The sequence below is a fragment of the Babylonia areolata genome, chromosome 1 (assembly GCF_041734735.1).
Source record: "Babylonia areolata isolate BAREFJ2019XMU chromosome 1, ASM4173473v1, whole genome shotgun sequence".
NCBI classification, from domain to species: domain Eukaryota; kingdom Metazoa; phylum Mollusca; class Gastropoda; order Neogastropoda; family Buccinidae; genus Babylonia; species Babylonia areolata.
In genome coordinates this window covers 44,630,229-44,644,729 of record NC_134876.1, presented here as the reverse complement: position 1 = coordinate 44,644,729, position 14,501 = coordinate 44,630,229, and the positions used below count along the sequence as shown (strand labels likewise).

Here is a 14,501-nt window from a genome sequence, read left to right as displayed (position 1 = left end):
GCTACAGGCGCAGCTTTGGGGAGACCGCCACGACCTGGAGAAGACCGTGGGTTACGTCGTGGCGACAGGGGTGACCGTCTGACGCAGCCAAAACATCGAACGCGGAAGAAGAAGAAGAATCACGGTGACGGCGCCTGGTGGGTAAAGGGTGGAGATTTTTACGATCTCCCAGGTCAACATATGTGCAGACCTGCTAGTGCCTGAACCCCCTTCGTGTGTATATGCACGCAGAAGATCAAATACGCACGTTAAAGATCCTGTAATCCATGTCAGCGTTCGGTGGGTTATGGAAACAAGAACATACCCAGCATGCACACCCCCGAAAACGGAATATGGCTGCCTACATGGCGGGGTAAAAAAAAACAAAAACGGTCATACAGGTAAAAGCCCACTCGTGTGCATACGAGTGAACGGAGAAGAAGAAGAAGAAGAGTTGCTTTCTTTTTGTTTTTTTGGTTTTGTTTTTTTGTTGTTTTTTTTGTCATTGGGTTTGGGCCAGGGAGTGTTTCGCTTCTCAAGGCCTGACCAGCGTGTTGGGTTGGGTTTATGCACAGGCCGGGCATCTGCTTTAAATCTGGCTCGGCTAGGGGGTTGTGGAGGCGTACGAACGATTGCGCAATGTCATACAGTACCCATGCTTTTGGCACGTGGAGAGGCCACGTATTGACCCTGTGTGGTCATCTTTAGGGGATGATAAAGGTTGGTATTGTAAGATGGCATCGTTGTTTTTTTTCTTTTGTTTGATTTTCCTCTTCTTTTGTTTCTTTCTTTCTCTCTTGCTTTCTTGTTGTTGTTTTTTGTTGTTTTTTGTGTGTGTGTTGTTGTTTTTTCGTTCTTTCGTTTCCTGCTTTCTCTAGTCTTTTTTTTTCTTCTTCTTTTTTGTTGAAGTTTATTTCTTTTCTTTATTATTATTATTATTATTATTATTATTATTATTATTATTATTATTATTATTATCATCATCATCATCAGTAGTAGTAGTAGTAGTAGTAGTAGTTTCATTATCATCATCATCATCATCATTATTATTATTATTATTATTATTATTATTATTATCACCAATATTATCACCATCATTATCATTACTTTCAGTTTCAAATTAACTTGTGTCACCTTTATCTCTATTCCGTAAAGAAAACAGCGATATATCCATGGCCGGTGTGACTTCTGTGAACAGACGGAGGGTAAAAACACAAGAAAAGAGAGAAACGGGCAGACAGACAGACGGATAGACACAGACAGAGACAGTGTGACATACATACAGACAGACAGCAAATATGAATTCCATGTCCACAGGGGGTGTAGCGAAAAAGCCTCCAACTGAAGAGAAACAAAAACGCGAAACCAGAATGACAAGCAGTGGACATTTCAGACAGACAGACAGCATTTTACCATTGACAGACAGAATACCAACCAATCTCCACATTCCCTCCTCCCCCCCCCTATCCCCCTATCCCCCCCTCCCCCCACCCACCCACCTCCCACTCAATCCCCTCTCCTTCCAAACCTGCACTATTTAATGTCCAAATGGAGGAATAAAGATGCAGTGTATCGTATTGTGCACCCCTCCTCTCACTACACTCAGACGAACGGGTGGAAGATAGCTGAGAAGGGGAGAAGGGGAGGTGGGGGCGAGGGGGGGTGGGGGAGAAGGAGGAGATGTTGGGGAGGACGGAAGGGGGATGGGGGTGGAAGGGATGAGGATATCTGGTTAAAGATGGGGAGAGGGGGGGGGGGGGGGTTGAAAGGAATGAAAACTGACATCCCGTCAACTGCCATGATGATTTTGTCGTCCGAGCTGGCTCCAGACTGTTGCGCAATGTCACATCTCTACTCTTTCCCCTTCGTGATTTTTAATGGCACTTTTTCTTTTCTTTTCTTTTTTTTCTTTTCTTTCTTTCTGTCTTTCTTTCTTTTTTTTTCGTTTTAAATTTTCTTTTGTTTAACTTTCCCATTACCTTTCTTCTTCTTTTCCCTTTTTTTTGTTCTTATTTTCTTGTCTTTTCTTTCATTCCACTTTCCTTCTTTATTACGTTTTATTTCTTTTCTTTCTTCTTTGGCTCTGACACCATTTATTAAACAGAAAAGACAAAAAACAGAGGTGCATACAAACAACAAGTATGAGTACAGAGTAGCGATAACCCGAAGGTTCTGTTATATTCGTTCGACAGTTAATGTATTATCATAAGCATGAACCTCGACAATTTTCTGTCATGCTTTTCTATTTTTTTTTTCATATATTTCTTTGTTTGCTTGTTTCTTTGTATGTTTGTTTGTTTGTTTGTTTGTTTGTTTTATTTATCACCATCCACTTTTCTGTTTTGCACACGCTGGGATCGTCTTAAATATATTTCTTTAGAAACTACAAAACTAACAGGCAATATGTAGAATTCATTTTGTGAAGAGTTTAATATGAAGCAACAGAGACAGACAGCGACAGAGACAGAGAGACTGACACAGGTAGACAAACGGACAGACAGACAGACAGACAGGCAGAGAGAGACACAGACAAAGACACAGAGACAAAGACATAGATATACGAAAAGGTAGACAGACAAACACACAGGGCGAAAGTGACAGCCCAGTTTGAAAGACTATCGTAAAACGTACTCGTCAGACAGTCACAGAAATAGTAACCGTACCGTGATGACAGAATGCAAAGGAGACAGAGCCATCTCAACTCTAACCCTCTTTTTTTCCGAACATATATTGCACTAGTTTTCTCTAGTATGAGATATTAGTATCTGTGCTCAGAGGAATGGAAACAGATGGTTGAGGGGGCAGATAGAGATGATTGGAAAGATGTAGAGGAAGAAGAGGAAGAAGAGGAGGAGGAGGAGGAGAAGAAGAAGAGGAGGAGGAGGAAGAAGAAGAAGAACATCAACAACAGAGTGGAGACGAAGAACAACAAGAACACGAAAAAGAACACGAAAACGTAGATACATAATGCTTCCGTCGTTGCTTAATCTGACTCAAAGTATGTAGAGTGAGTGCACTAAAACTGTACGATAGTGCTGATGAGTTTCACTATTCGTAATTGTGCCCCGTTTTTGCCAACACCATACAAAATAGTTTATCTAGATACTACAGAACCTGCCCAAAGTCCATCAAAATCCACTTAACATTTTCTGAAATAAACAAAAGAATACTGCAAAAACTGAAATCATTTGTCTCTTCTATACGTTTTTCTTTCCGATAGAGCTTTTTTTTTTTTTTTTTTTTTTGTCTATTGAAAAAGAAAATATAGAAAATAGTCCTGTTCTTTGGAAATGGTGATTCGTATTTGCTTATTTGCTAGTAGCTGGTTTTGGTAGTCAGTTACCATGGAAAAGCGACTTGTTTTGTATTTTCTTGTGTGCTTTTGTTAGCATCATTTTGTTTTTGTTGTTGTTTTTTTTTTTGCATCCCGTTTTAGTTTGTACGGTGTGTAGAGTTAAAAGGGAATGTGTGTATTGTTTCAATGGTACCAGGGGGCACTTGAAATAAGCTTCTTGCCTTACCTTGCCTTGCTCTGTCACTACAATTAGGCCAGATCCCAGCACGACCGTCATAGCCATCTACGACAAACACAATCAGCTTCGTAGTCACTTGTGCTATTTTCGGGTGGTTGTTTGCCAGGGTTGATGGCTTAACATATGGATTTTGTGTGTGGCTTTTTTTTTTTCTTCTTTATATTGTAGCGGTATCTGTTTCTCTGTTTGCATTATCTGTCTGTGACTTTCTTTGTTATGATACTGAGGCCTGTTTATTCTCTTTTTTATTTATAAAAAAAAACAACTTTTCATCTTCTGGAAAACATGCTGGATATTTCGTTTCTTTTTCGTCTTCTTCTTCTTACCTAAAAGCGATTAAAAATAGATAAAGAAAGAAAGAAAAGAAAAAAAAAGAGAGAAGAAGAAGAAGATCAACAACATCAATAACAACAACAATAACGAGAACAACAACAACTACAACGAGAACTTGAACAACAACAAGAACAACAAGGACACAAAAGAGAACTCGAAAATGACGATAGTTAATGCTTCCATCGTCTGATCTGGCTCAAAGTATGTGGCGTGAGCGCAGTAGCTGTGCGACTGCGTCATTACTATCAGGCCGAATCACAGCGCCTGCCATGGCCCGCATAGCCATCAACAACAAACACAATCAGCTTCCAAGTGACTTGTGCTATTTTCAGGTGCTTGTCTGCCAAGCTTTAATGGCTGGACGAGCGAGCAGCTTTTTTTTTTTTTTCTTCTTCTTCTTTTTGAGGCTGTCTGTGTGTCTGTGTGTGCATGCATGTCTGTCTGTTTGTCTGTCTGCGGTGGACTCTTTCTGGTGGGTCATGTCATTTGTGTTGTTATTGGGCTTTATATATATATATATATATATATATATATATATATATATATATATATATATTGTTCATAAACAGAACCCCTGCTTTCTAAGGGGGAAATGTTCTGGAAATCTCCTCTTTTGCCCCCTATGGCCTACCTCTTTATTGCTTTCTGGATGCTAAAAAAAAATCGTTCTCTTTTTGTCATCTTTTTCTTCACGAATTTCATTCCAGCTGTCTGTGTCTTATTTTCAGCAGCAACACACACACACACATACACACACACACACACACACACACACACACACACACACACACACACACACACACACACACACACACACACACACACACACACACACACACACACACACACACACACACACAACAAACCCAAACACAACAACAACAACAACAAAACAAGCAAACCAAAAAATCCAAAAGATTTTTTTTAAAAACCCAACAAACAAACACTCCCCACTATCTCATTAAAAAGAACAATACACCCTTTCTTGTTCTATGTGTAAATGAGCTTTATCTTTTTCGTTTTCTTTTCTTTTTCTTTTTTTTCTTTATTTATTTAACATCGCAGCCACAACTCTTGTGCACAGTACAGTAGACTGTCTTTTTGCCTTCTTGCTCCAAATTGTCTGCGTAACTTTGGAAAAAAAAAAAAAGATGTTGTCATGAACAGAAATTATTATAATATCGTCGTGGGGTGGTGGGGGGTGGGATACAGGTATGGATACTTTGTTGGACTGAGATGTGACTGTGTTGGACTTTTTGGTGTGACAACATTTTGCTGCTGGGTGTTAATTGTTGTTGTTTTGACTGGACACGGAGTTGAAATTGACGACCTGATGGTTGGTGTTGGCTGATGTCCTGGCGGTCAGGTTGTTCAGGGCTGGGGTTTGGTTCGTGGGGGTGAGTCCAGTTTATCTGTTTATTTATTTATTTCATTTTGCTTTTTAAGTTGTGTGGCTTGTATGGTTTTTGGTCTTGTATTCGTGCCTGACTTCGAGATCGTCTGATACGTGATATGAGCGGTATGGTAACTTTATATACATGTCTGTCTGTCTCTCTGTCTTTCTTTCTATCTCTCTTGACAATTCTCTGTAATTTTTCTCTCCTTTTCTGCCCCCCCCCCCCCCCCGCCCCCCGCCACCACCCCCGAAACCCTCCTCCCTACACCACCTCCCACCATCCCCGGCTCCCTGGCCCTGTCTCTTTCTCTTCCAAACGCTCTCCCTGTCTCTGTCTCTGTCTCTCTCTGCCTGTCTGTCTCTTTATTCCTGCCTCCCTCCTCCCACCCTCCTCTCTCTCTTTTTCTTTTTGTGTTGTTTTATAATCGCCCCCACCCACCCCACCCACCCCTCCAAAAAAAAAAAAGAAAAAAAAAGTATCACCTCTCCATATGCAGTGCATGCAGGATGGGGGGTGGGTGGGGTGTGGGGTGGGGGTCATTATATTGTTCCTCTATTAATATTTAATCAGTGGTGTTGCTGGTGACATTTTTACTGTCACGTTGTTTTCGTACCTATCTGTCGCCTGCTACATCATCAGAAAAGAAACGGGAATAACACAAATAATGATTTGTTTTTTTAAAGCAAGCAAACAGACGGGTTAACAGATAAATGTATGAATATGAACCAAGAAATACAGAAACGTAATGACATGGATGAATTAAAACAGTAACTAAGTAACTAAATAAACATAGGTGTCAATCAAGCAATCAATTATCAATAGGTAAATAAACTACATACATACGTTTATTCATTTATCTACTCATAATCACACACACACACACACACACACACACACACACACACACACACACACACCACACCACACCACACCACACACACACACACACACACACACACACACACACACACACACACACACACATACATACACACGCGCGCGCGCGCGCTTTCACTTACTCGCTTGCGTACACAATAATTTTCCCGCCCCCTCCACCCACTCGATTTTTTCCTACCCTCGTCTAATATCACTTACAGTGATAAGACGTTAAACTAAAGAACGAACACACACACACACACACACACACACACACACACACACACACACACACACACACACACATAGACGCATGCTTCACAATTTTAAAACTATTCATTTGGCATTGCAATCCAACTGAGGAGAGAGAGAGAGAGAGAGAGAGAAAGAGAGAGATAGAAACAAACAGTCAGACGGACACACACACACACACACACACACACACACACACACACACACACACACACACACACACACACACACACCCATATCCCCCCATTCCCACCCCCATCCCACCCCACCACCCCAAACCTCACCTGTCCAGCACTAGCTCCTGCAGCTGACCGAGGTCACAGGCGATGTACTCAAGAGAAGCGTCCGAGATGCGGGGGCACCAGGACAGGTCCAGCACCCTCAGACGCCGCAGGTGCTCCGCTACCAGCTCCACGCCGTCGTCAGACACCTTGCTGCAGCCCGACAGCCCCAGCACGGTCAGGTTGGGCAGGGCGTTGACGATGTTGACCAGCCCGTTGTTGGTCACCTCCCAGCACGAGGTCAGCCTCAGCACGCTCAGCGTGTAGCTCTGCTTGGGGGAGAACAGCGCCAGGGCGGCGTCCGTCACGTGGTAAGCCTGCAGGTTCAGCTCGTACAGCGAGGGCAGCAGCTGCGAGATGGCTCCCAGCGTGTCGTCCGCCACGTTGATGCAGTCCATGATGCACAGAGACACGATCTTGGCGTTAAGGCACGCCCATAAACCCGACTCGGTGATCTCGTTGCAGCCGGAGAGCTCCAGCCGGTAGATGCAGGGCATCTTGCGGAAGAGGACCTCCAGCCCTTGGTCACTGATGTTGGAGCAGCGAATGCTGAGAGAGCGCAGGTGGCTCTTACACGTCTGGAAGTTGTTCACGAACTCGCTCACGTCCTCGTCCGTGGCCCCGAAGAGGCAGATGGAGTCGAAGCCCCGCTGCTGGATGCTGTCGTACACGTGCCGCAGCGTGCTGCTGTCCCGGCTGGGCAGGCGGTGTCGGTAGGACACGACGGGCATGGCGTCCAGCCAGTACTTGGGGCAATAGAGCATCTTGCGCCACTTGCGGCACACCTGGCACAGCAGGCCCCGCTCGGAGGGCGAGAAGTACAGGAAGAACTTGGCCAGGAACTCCTCGTCCATCATCAGCTCCGACATGGTGTCGGCGCATGGCCTCTGCTGATGCCCGTTGATGGACTGGTTCAGGCGACGGATCCTGCGCGCGATGCCCGCTTTGGGCGAGCGGACGAAGCGCGTGGCCAGGGCTGCCGAGGACCCCTCCGCCCCTCGCTGGATCGTCTTCTTGATGGCTGCCGCCGTGGCGCTGGCTGAGGCCTGCATCTGGGAGGTGAGGGAGGTGCCGTCCCTGCCCGGGGCCAGCGTGGACTTGGGGCTGACGGCTCCTGGGGCTGTGCTCGACGCCGCGCTGGCAGAAGCTGCTGCTGCCGGAGAGGTCGTCGTCGAAGTCGTCGTTGTCGTGATCGTTGTGGAGGTTGAGGCCAGCGTGGTGGTTGAAGAGGAGGTTGTGACGGTTGTCGTGGCGGTGGTACTGCTGGTGGTGGATGTGGTGGTGGTGGCGGTGGTTGTGGTGGCGGTGGTGGTGGTGGTATCAACGCTGATGTTTGACGGAGACTGGTCCCGGTGGAGGCGCAAACCCCGAATACCGTTAGAGATTTCCATGTAAGCACGGCGTATTGTCGACATGGCTGCTGCACCCGCTCCCCCCCGGTCCCCTGCCTCACCACACCGGTCGTCACGGCACCACACACACACACACACACACACACACACACACACACACACACTCACACGCCGCTCTCACAACACCAACTCTGAAACCCGCTCCATAAAAAAGCGCAGTCACTACTCCCTCTAGATCTTTTCATTAGGAACATGTACCGTGTTCCGTGAAAGGTTCCAGTGGCGCTTAATGACTTGAAAAAACCAAGCACTTGACGACGGGCACTCAGACTCTGGCAGCAAACGCTGTGCCAGGGAGGCCAGTCTAGAACGCACGCACGCATGCACACACACGCACGCATGCACGCACGCACGCACGCACGCACGCACGCACGCACGCACACACACACACACACACACACACACACTCACTCACTCACACAGACACGAGCCGTCTGCCGCAATTACCACACACAATCATAAACACCCGTGCCAGACTCTTATAACGTCTCCCACCACACCACTCTCTCTCTCTCTCTCTCAAGTCTGCCCACTGTACAACACCAATCCTCCCCCAGCCCTTCCTCCTCCTCCTCCCACTCCCCCTCTCCACCTCGCTACCTCCCTCTCCCTCCCCGTCCACGTGTGTCAGGTAAACACGGTGTGTGCTGGTGCACGTGGCAGCACATTCCTCCGCTGCCAGCCAGGTCTGTTTGTCTTCTGCATTCCAGAGGGGGGATGTAGGTAGGTAGGTAGGTAGGTAGGTGGTACTGCCAGTGGGACACAAGGTCAAGGACATATACACATACCTCCAGCAGCAGGGGGCAAGGGGTGGGGGTGGGGGGTTAGGGGGGGGGGGGAAGCAGGTAGTTCTCACTCTCACCTGGTGGTGCAAACTGTTATGTACTCCACGGCTTGTACAAACATCCCGTCACTGTCATCACGTTAGAATTGTTTGTATCAGAAAGGAATAACCCCACCCGTATTTTTCTTTTGTTTCTTTACACTGAAATAGTCGTATTGGTAGAAATACGATCACTCTTTTTTTTTTTTTTTAAATGGTTTTCTTTACCTCCTATCCTGCTAAAAAAAATCATTGAATCAGTTGTAGCACACATCAAAGTCTGTCCCCATGTTGAGCGAGCTGTACAGCTGGGAAAAAAAATAATTATGTTGTTGTTTTTATTTCTCTCAATATGAAAGATGTTTCTTTCGGACGATGCTCTCTCAATGCTGGAAGAAATCAATGGATGATGGTAAAATCACTCAGTGCCGGTAGAAGTCACCCAGTGGCTGCTAGAGTTCGCTTAACGCTGGTAGAGACTTCACTCAGTGTTTGGTTCCATCGTTCATCGCTGATGTTGATGGGCTTAGCTCACCTTCTGTGGATGTTGTTTCCAGTCGTTAATTGATGTCGCTTTCTCTCTCACACACACACAGACGGCAGTGCTCACTGACTCGCTTCCCCCACCCACCCGCCCCGACTTCACTCTCACATCGTTGACCGCTGCTCTTTTCCCCAGGCACTGTTGGTGTCACTCACTGTTGATATCACGCACACTCTCTCTCTCTCACTGTTGATATCACACACTCTCTCTCTCACTGTTGATATCACACACACTCTCTCTCACTGTTGATATCACACACACTCTCTCTCTCTCTCACTGTTGATATCACACACTCTCTCTCTCTCTCACTGTTGATATCACACACTCTCTCTCTCTGTTGATATCACACACACACAATCTCTCTCTCTCACTGTTGATAACACACACTCTCTCTCTCACTGTTGATATCACACACACTCTCTCTCACTGTTGATATCACACACACTCTCTCTCTCTCTCTCACTGTTGATATTACACACACACACACTCTCTCTCTCACTGTTGATATCACACACACACACACTCTCTCTCTCTCTCACTGTTAATATCACTTGCTCACTGCTTGATGTTGCTCACAACGAACTCTCGGGAATGCTCAGCCGCTAGCAGAGGCGTTGCGGATCATTGACACTGATATCGTCAGGCTCAACCGTTCCTGACCGACGACTGCCCACCAGTTGCTCACCGACTGCTCACCAGTTGCTCACCGACTGCTCACCAGTTGCTCACTGACTGCTCACCAGTTGCTCACCGACTGCTCACCAGTTGCTCACCGACTGCCCACCAGTTGCTCACCGACTGCTCACCAGTTGCTCACCGACTGCTCATCGGTTGCTCACTGACTGCTCACCAGTTGCTCACCGACTGCTCACCAGTTGCTCACCGACTGCTCACCGGTTGCTCACCGACTGCTCACCAGTTGCTCACCGACTGCTCACCAGTTGCTCACCGACTGCCCACCCACCAGTTGCTCACCGACTGCTCACCAGTTGCTCACCGACTGCCCACCAGTTGCTCACCGACTGCTCATCGGTTGCTCACCGACTGCTCACCAGTTGCTCACCGACTGCTCATCCGCTGCTGGTGAGTACCCTGTCCCTGAAGCTGAGGTCAGAATATGGCGGGTTACGGAAGTCGTGCCCGCTTCGATGGAGACCCGGCAGAGGTCAGCTGGATGGAGGAGACACGTTATACCCGTGTGGGACAGAGACTTGTGGCGTTGTGTGGAGGATCCACCCGCACCCTGAAAGAAGAAGAAGACGGTGATGATGATCAGGAGGAGGAGGAAGAGGAGGAGGAGGAGGTGATGATGATCATAAGGAGGAGGAAGAGGAGGAGGAGGAGGGAGAGGAGGAGGAGGAGGAGGTGATGATCAGGAGGAGGAGGAAGAGGAGGAGGAGGAGGAAGAGGAGGAGGAGGAGGTGATGATGATCATGAGGAGGAGGAAGAGGAGGAGGAGGTGATGATGATCATAAGGAGGAGGAAGAGGAGGAGGAGGAGCGGAATTAGCATAATGGGTATGACTGGAGAATGTGTTATTGAAATCATGCATGGTATGGTAGTGGGTGAGGGCTTTCATGTTTTTTGTTGTTTATTATTATTTTTTTTTTTTCGTCCGTTTGAAGTTTAGAGTCGACAGTATCGTGTATGATAGTCAGTTCGTACTGTCACCAAAGCAAGCTTGCTTGTGCGCATGCACACACGCACGCACACACACATACACATACACACACGCACACACACACACAGATACACAAACATGTATACAAACAAAAACACACACGTACACACACATGAAAAGACACACACACACACACACACATGAAAACACACACACACACACACACATACACGCGCGCGCACGCACACACACACACACACACACACACACACACACACACACAAGCGGATCCGCTCTCTCAGACAGACAGCCAAAGGCCAAGGAGGAACAAGTTCAATTAACAAGTAAATGGTAGGTAGACAGACAAAGAGAGAGGGGGGGGGGGGGGTTGGGGAGGGTGGTGATGGAGGGGGAGGTACACAGTCACAGAATACACGAATCCAGAAACACTGCTTCATACAAAAAAAACAACAAAAAACAAAAACAACCCCCCCCCACACACACACACGCATCTCTCTCTCTCTCTCTCTATCTATTTATATATCTCTATATATTGATATATATATATATATATATATATATATATATATATCTACACACACACACACACACACACACACACATATATATATATATATATATCTACACACACACACACAAACACACACACACACACACACACATATATATATATATATATATATATATATATATATATATATATTTGAGTGTGTGTGTGTGTGTGTGTGTGAAGGACACGTCCAACTGACTCACACGCAAGAAAAAGGGAGAAACATATAGATAACCATAAATTTCCTGTTCGTCAGCTTTCCCTATAAACTCCTCTCCTCCAGCCAGACCTTATTCTGTACTCTCTTTTCCTCTCTCACATATCTGGCAATTACCCATGTCTGGGTCAGGATCTCTCTCTCTCTGTCTCTCTCTGTCTCTCTCTCTCTCTCTCTCTCTCTGTCTCTCTCTGCCTCTCTCTGTCTATGTGTCCCTTCCCTCTCTTTCTCTCTCTGTCTCTGTCTGTCTGTCTCTGTCCCTTGCCCCCGCTCTCTCTCTCTGTGTCCCTTCCCTCTCCCTCTCTCTCTGTGTCCCTTCCCTCTCCCTCTCTCTCTCTCTGTCCCTTCCCTCTCCCTCTCTCTCTCTCTCTGTGTCCATTCCCTCTCCCTCTCTCTCTCTCTCTGTGTCCCTTCCCTCTCCCTCTCTCTCTCTCTGTCCCTTCCCTCTCCCCCTCTCTCTCTCTGTGTCCCTTCCCTCTCCCTCTCTCTCTCTCTGTGTCCCTTCCCTCTCCCTCTCTGTCCCTTCCCTCTCTCTTTGTGTGTCCCTTCCCTCTCCCTCTCTCTCTGTGTCCCTTCCCTCTCCCTCTCTCTGTGTGTCCCTTCCCTCTCCCTCTGTGTCCCTTCCCTCTCCCTCTCCCTCTCTGTCCCTACATATAGGTCATTCAAATCCTTATTACAACCTGAAAAATACTTATCTCATCTTACCATCAGTAAATTTAGATCGGCTTTCATTAAGTTCCGTTTTGGTATAAATGAACTAAAAGTAAATCAGCGTTATCGTGATGTTTTGAAAAACTGCCCATGTGGTGGTAGAATAGAGAACGAACTACATGTACTAACAGCCTGTCCATTATATGATGATATTAGAAAGAAATATTTGCTCAAACATATGCAAAATATTAGAAATCTGTCATTATCATTTCTGCTGCAAAACGAAATTGTAATGTGACCAGCGATGTTGCAATGTTTGTTTTTTTATGCATTAAGACTGAGAGAAGAGCACTTTCAGCCCTAAACAGAACTATCAGCCTAGTGCTTTTCATTTAGTTTACCTGTTCTCAGTGAGCTCACTGTGTATTAAGTGGATTGTTTTCGTTCTTCCTATTTTATTTCAGTTAAGCTGTGTGTGCAACACGTGCACCCAAAATGTATTCAGGTCGGTGACCTTACATTAAAATTCTTGCGTTCTTCTTGCGTTCCCTCTCCCTCTCTCTCTCTCTCTGTCTGTCTCTGTGTCCCTCCCCCCCCCTCTCTCTCTCTCTCTGTGTCCCTTCCTTTTCTCCTGTGTGTGTGTGTGTGTGTGTGTGTGTGTGTGTGTGTGTGTGTGTGTGTGTGTGTGTGTGTGTGTGTGTGTTTTGAAAGAGACAAACAAAAATACAGACTTACCGATAGACAAACAGATAGACAAATTAAAGAAAGAGATACAGTGACACAGATAGATCAACACACAAGTGATAGACAGAGAGGGGGGGGGGAGACAGACAGACAGACAGACAGACAGACAGACAGACACACACACACACACACACACACACACACACACACACACACACACACACACACACGAAGAAGTGATATTCCCCATTTCTTCTCTCTTTTTTTTTCCTTTTTCTTTTCTTTTTTTTCAGATGGCTTGATGCAAAAAAGCAGTCGTTGCTTATTCAATTACCATCTTGAAATAAAAATTTTGACTTTGACTTTGACGAAGACAGAGCGATAGAGAGAGAGAGAGAGAGAGGGGGGGGGAACACAGAAAGAGATTGAGAGGAGGTTGGATGGAGATGGATGGGGGGGAAGGGGGGGGGGGGGGGGGAGGAGGGGGAGACACAGACAGCCAAGCTACGAGTATCACAGCAAACACCCGTCAATCGTAGGAACTCGTAAGCAGGCCCAATAAAGAACAGTTCCAACCCACCTACCGCAAAAAAAAAAAAAAAAAAAAAAAAAAAAAAAGGGTGGGGTGGGGGGCGGGGGGGGGGGGGCGGGGGGGATAAAAACGGGTAACCATAAACTTCTCTGATTCTCTGTCTCTGTCTATCTCTCTCTCTCTCTCTCTGCCTCCCTGTCTCTCACCCACTCATTCACTCACTCTTTCCACCACTCATTCCCAAATCACTGACATACCAGTGAATCCAAACCCTCTTCTCACCGTCATCTCTTCTCGTGTTACCACCGTCCTCCTAATCAAAAAGTTTTCCCGCTTCTATAATCGATAACGATCCCACCACGGAGCTGGCGTCCATTTTCCCCCCCCCCCCCCCCCCCCCCCCCCCGGTGAGGGTTTGGGTTCGATTCCCGCTCTTGCCCTTTCAACCCAGTTCGACTGAGTCAAACTGAGCGTCTGGTCATTTGGGTGAGACGGTGAACTGAAGTCTCGAGTGCAGCACGCACTTGGCGCACTGACAAAGAACGCATTGGAAGAAAGGGCGAGAGCGGGATTCGAACCCAAGCTTTCACGGATTCTGTTTTGACAGTAAGCGTCTTAACCACTCTGCCACTTTCCCTCCTTGTGAGTGAAACGCTGCGCAAAAACTTCCTCCTTGTGAGTAAAGCGCTGCGCAAAAACTTCCTCCCTGTGAGTGAAGCGCTGCGCAAAAACTTCCTCCTTGTGAGTAAAGCGCTGCGCAAAAGCTTCCTCCTTAAAAGGATCTTCCGTGCTGTG

At 46.6% G+C, this 14,501-nt stretch overlaps 1 protein-coding gene across 1 annotated transcript in view; it reads right to left on the bottom strand.

The window, feature by feature from the left end:
* LOC143282607 (uncharacterized) overlaps positions 1–8,068 on the bottom strand; it is a 37,304-nt gene extending 29,236 nt beyond the window's left edge. Inside the window, exon 1 of the mRNA XM_076588294.1 lies at positions 6,655–8,068. Within this exon, the coding sequence (XP_076444409.1) occupies positions 6,655–8,066 (1,412 nt within the window). The 5' untranslated portion in view covers positions 8,067–8,068. The remainder of the gene's footprint in view (positions 1–6,654) is intronic.
* Between the last annotated feature and the right edge of the window lie 6,433 nt (positions 8,069–14,501).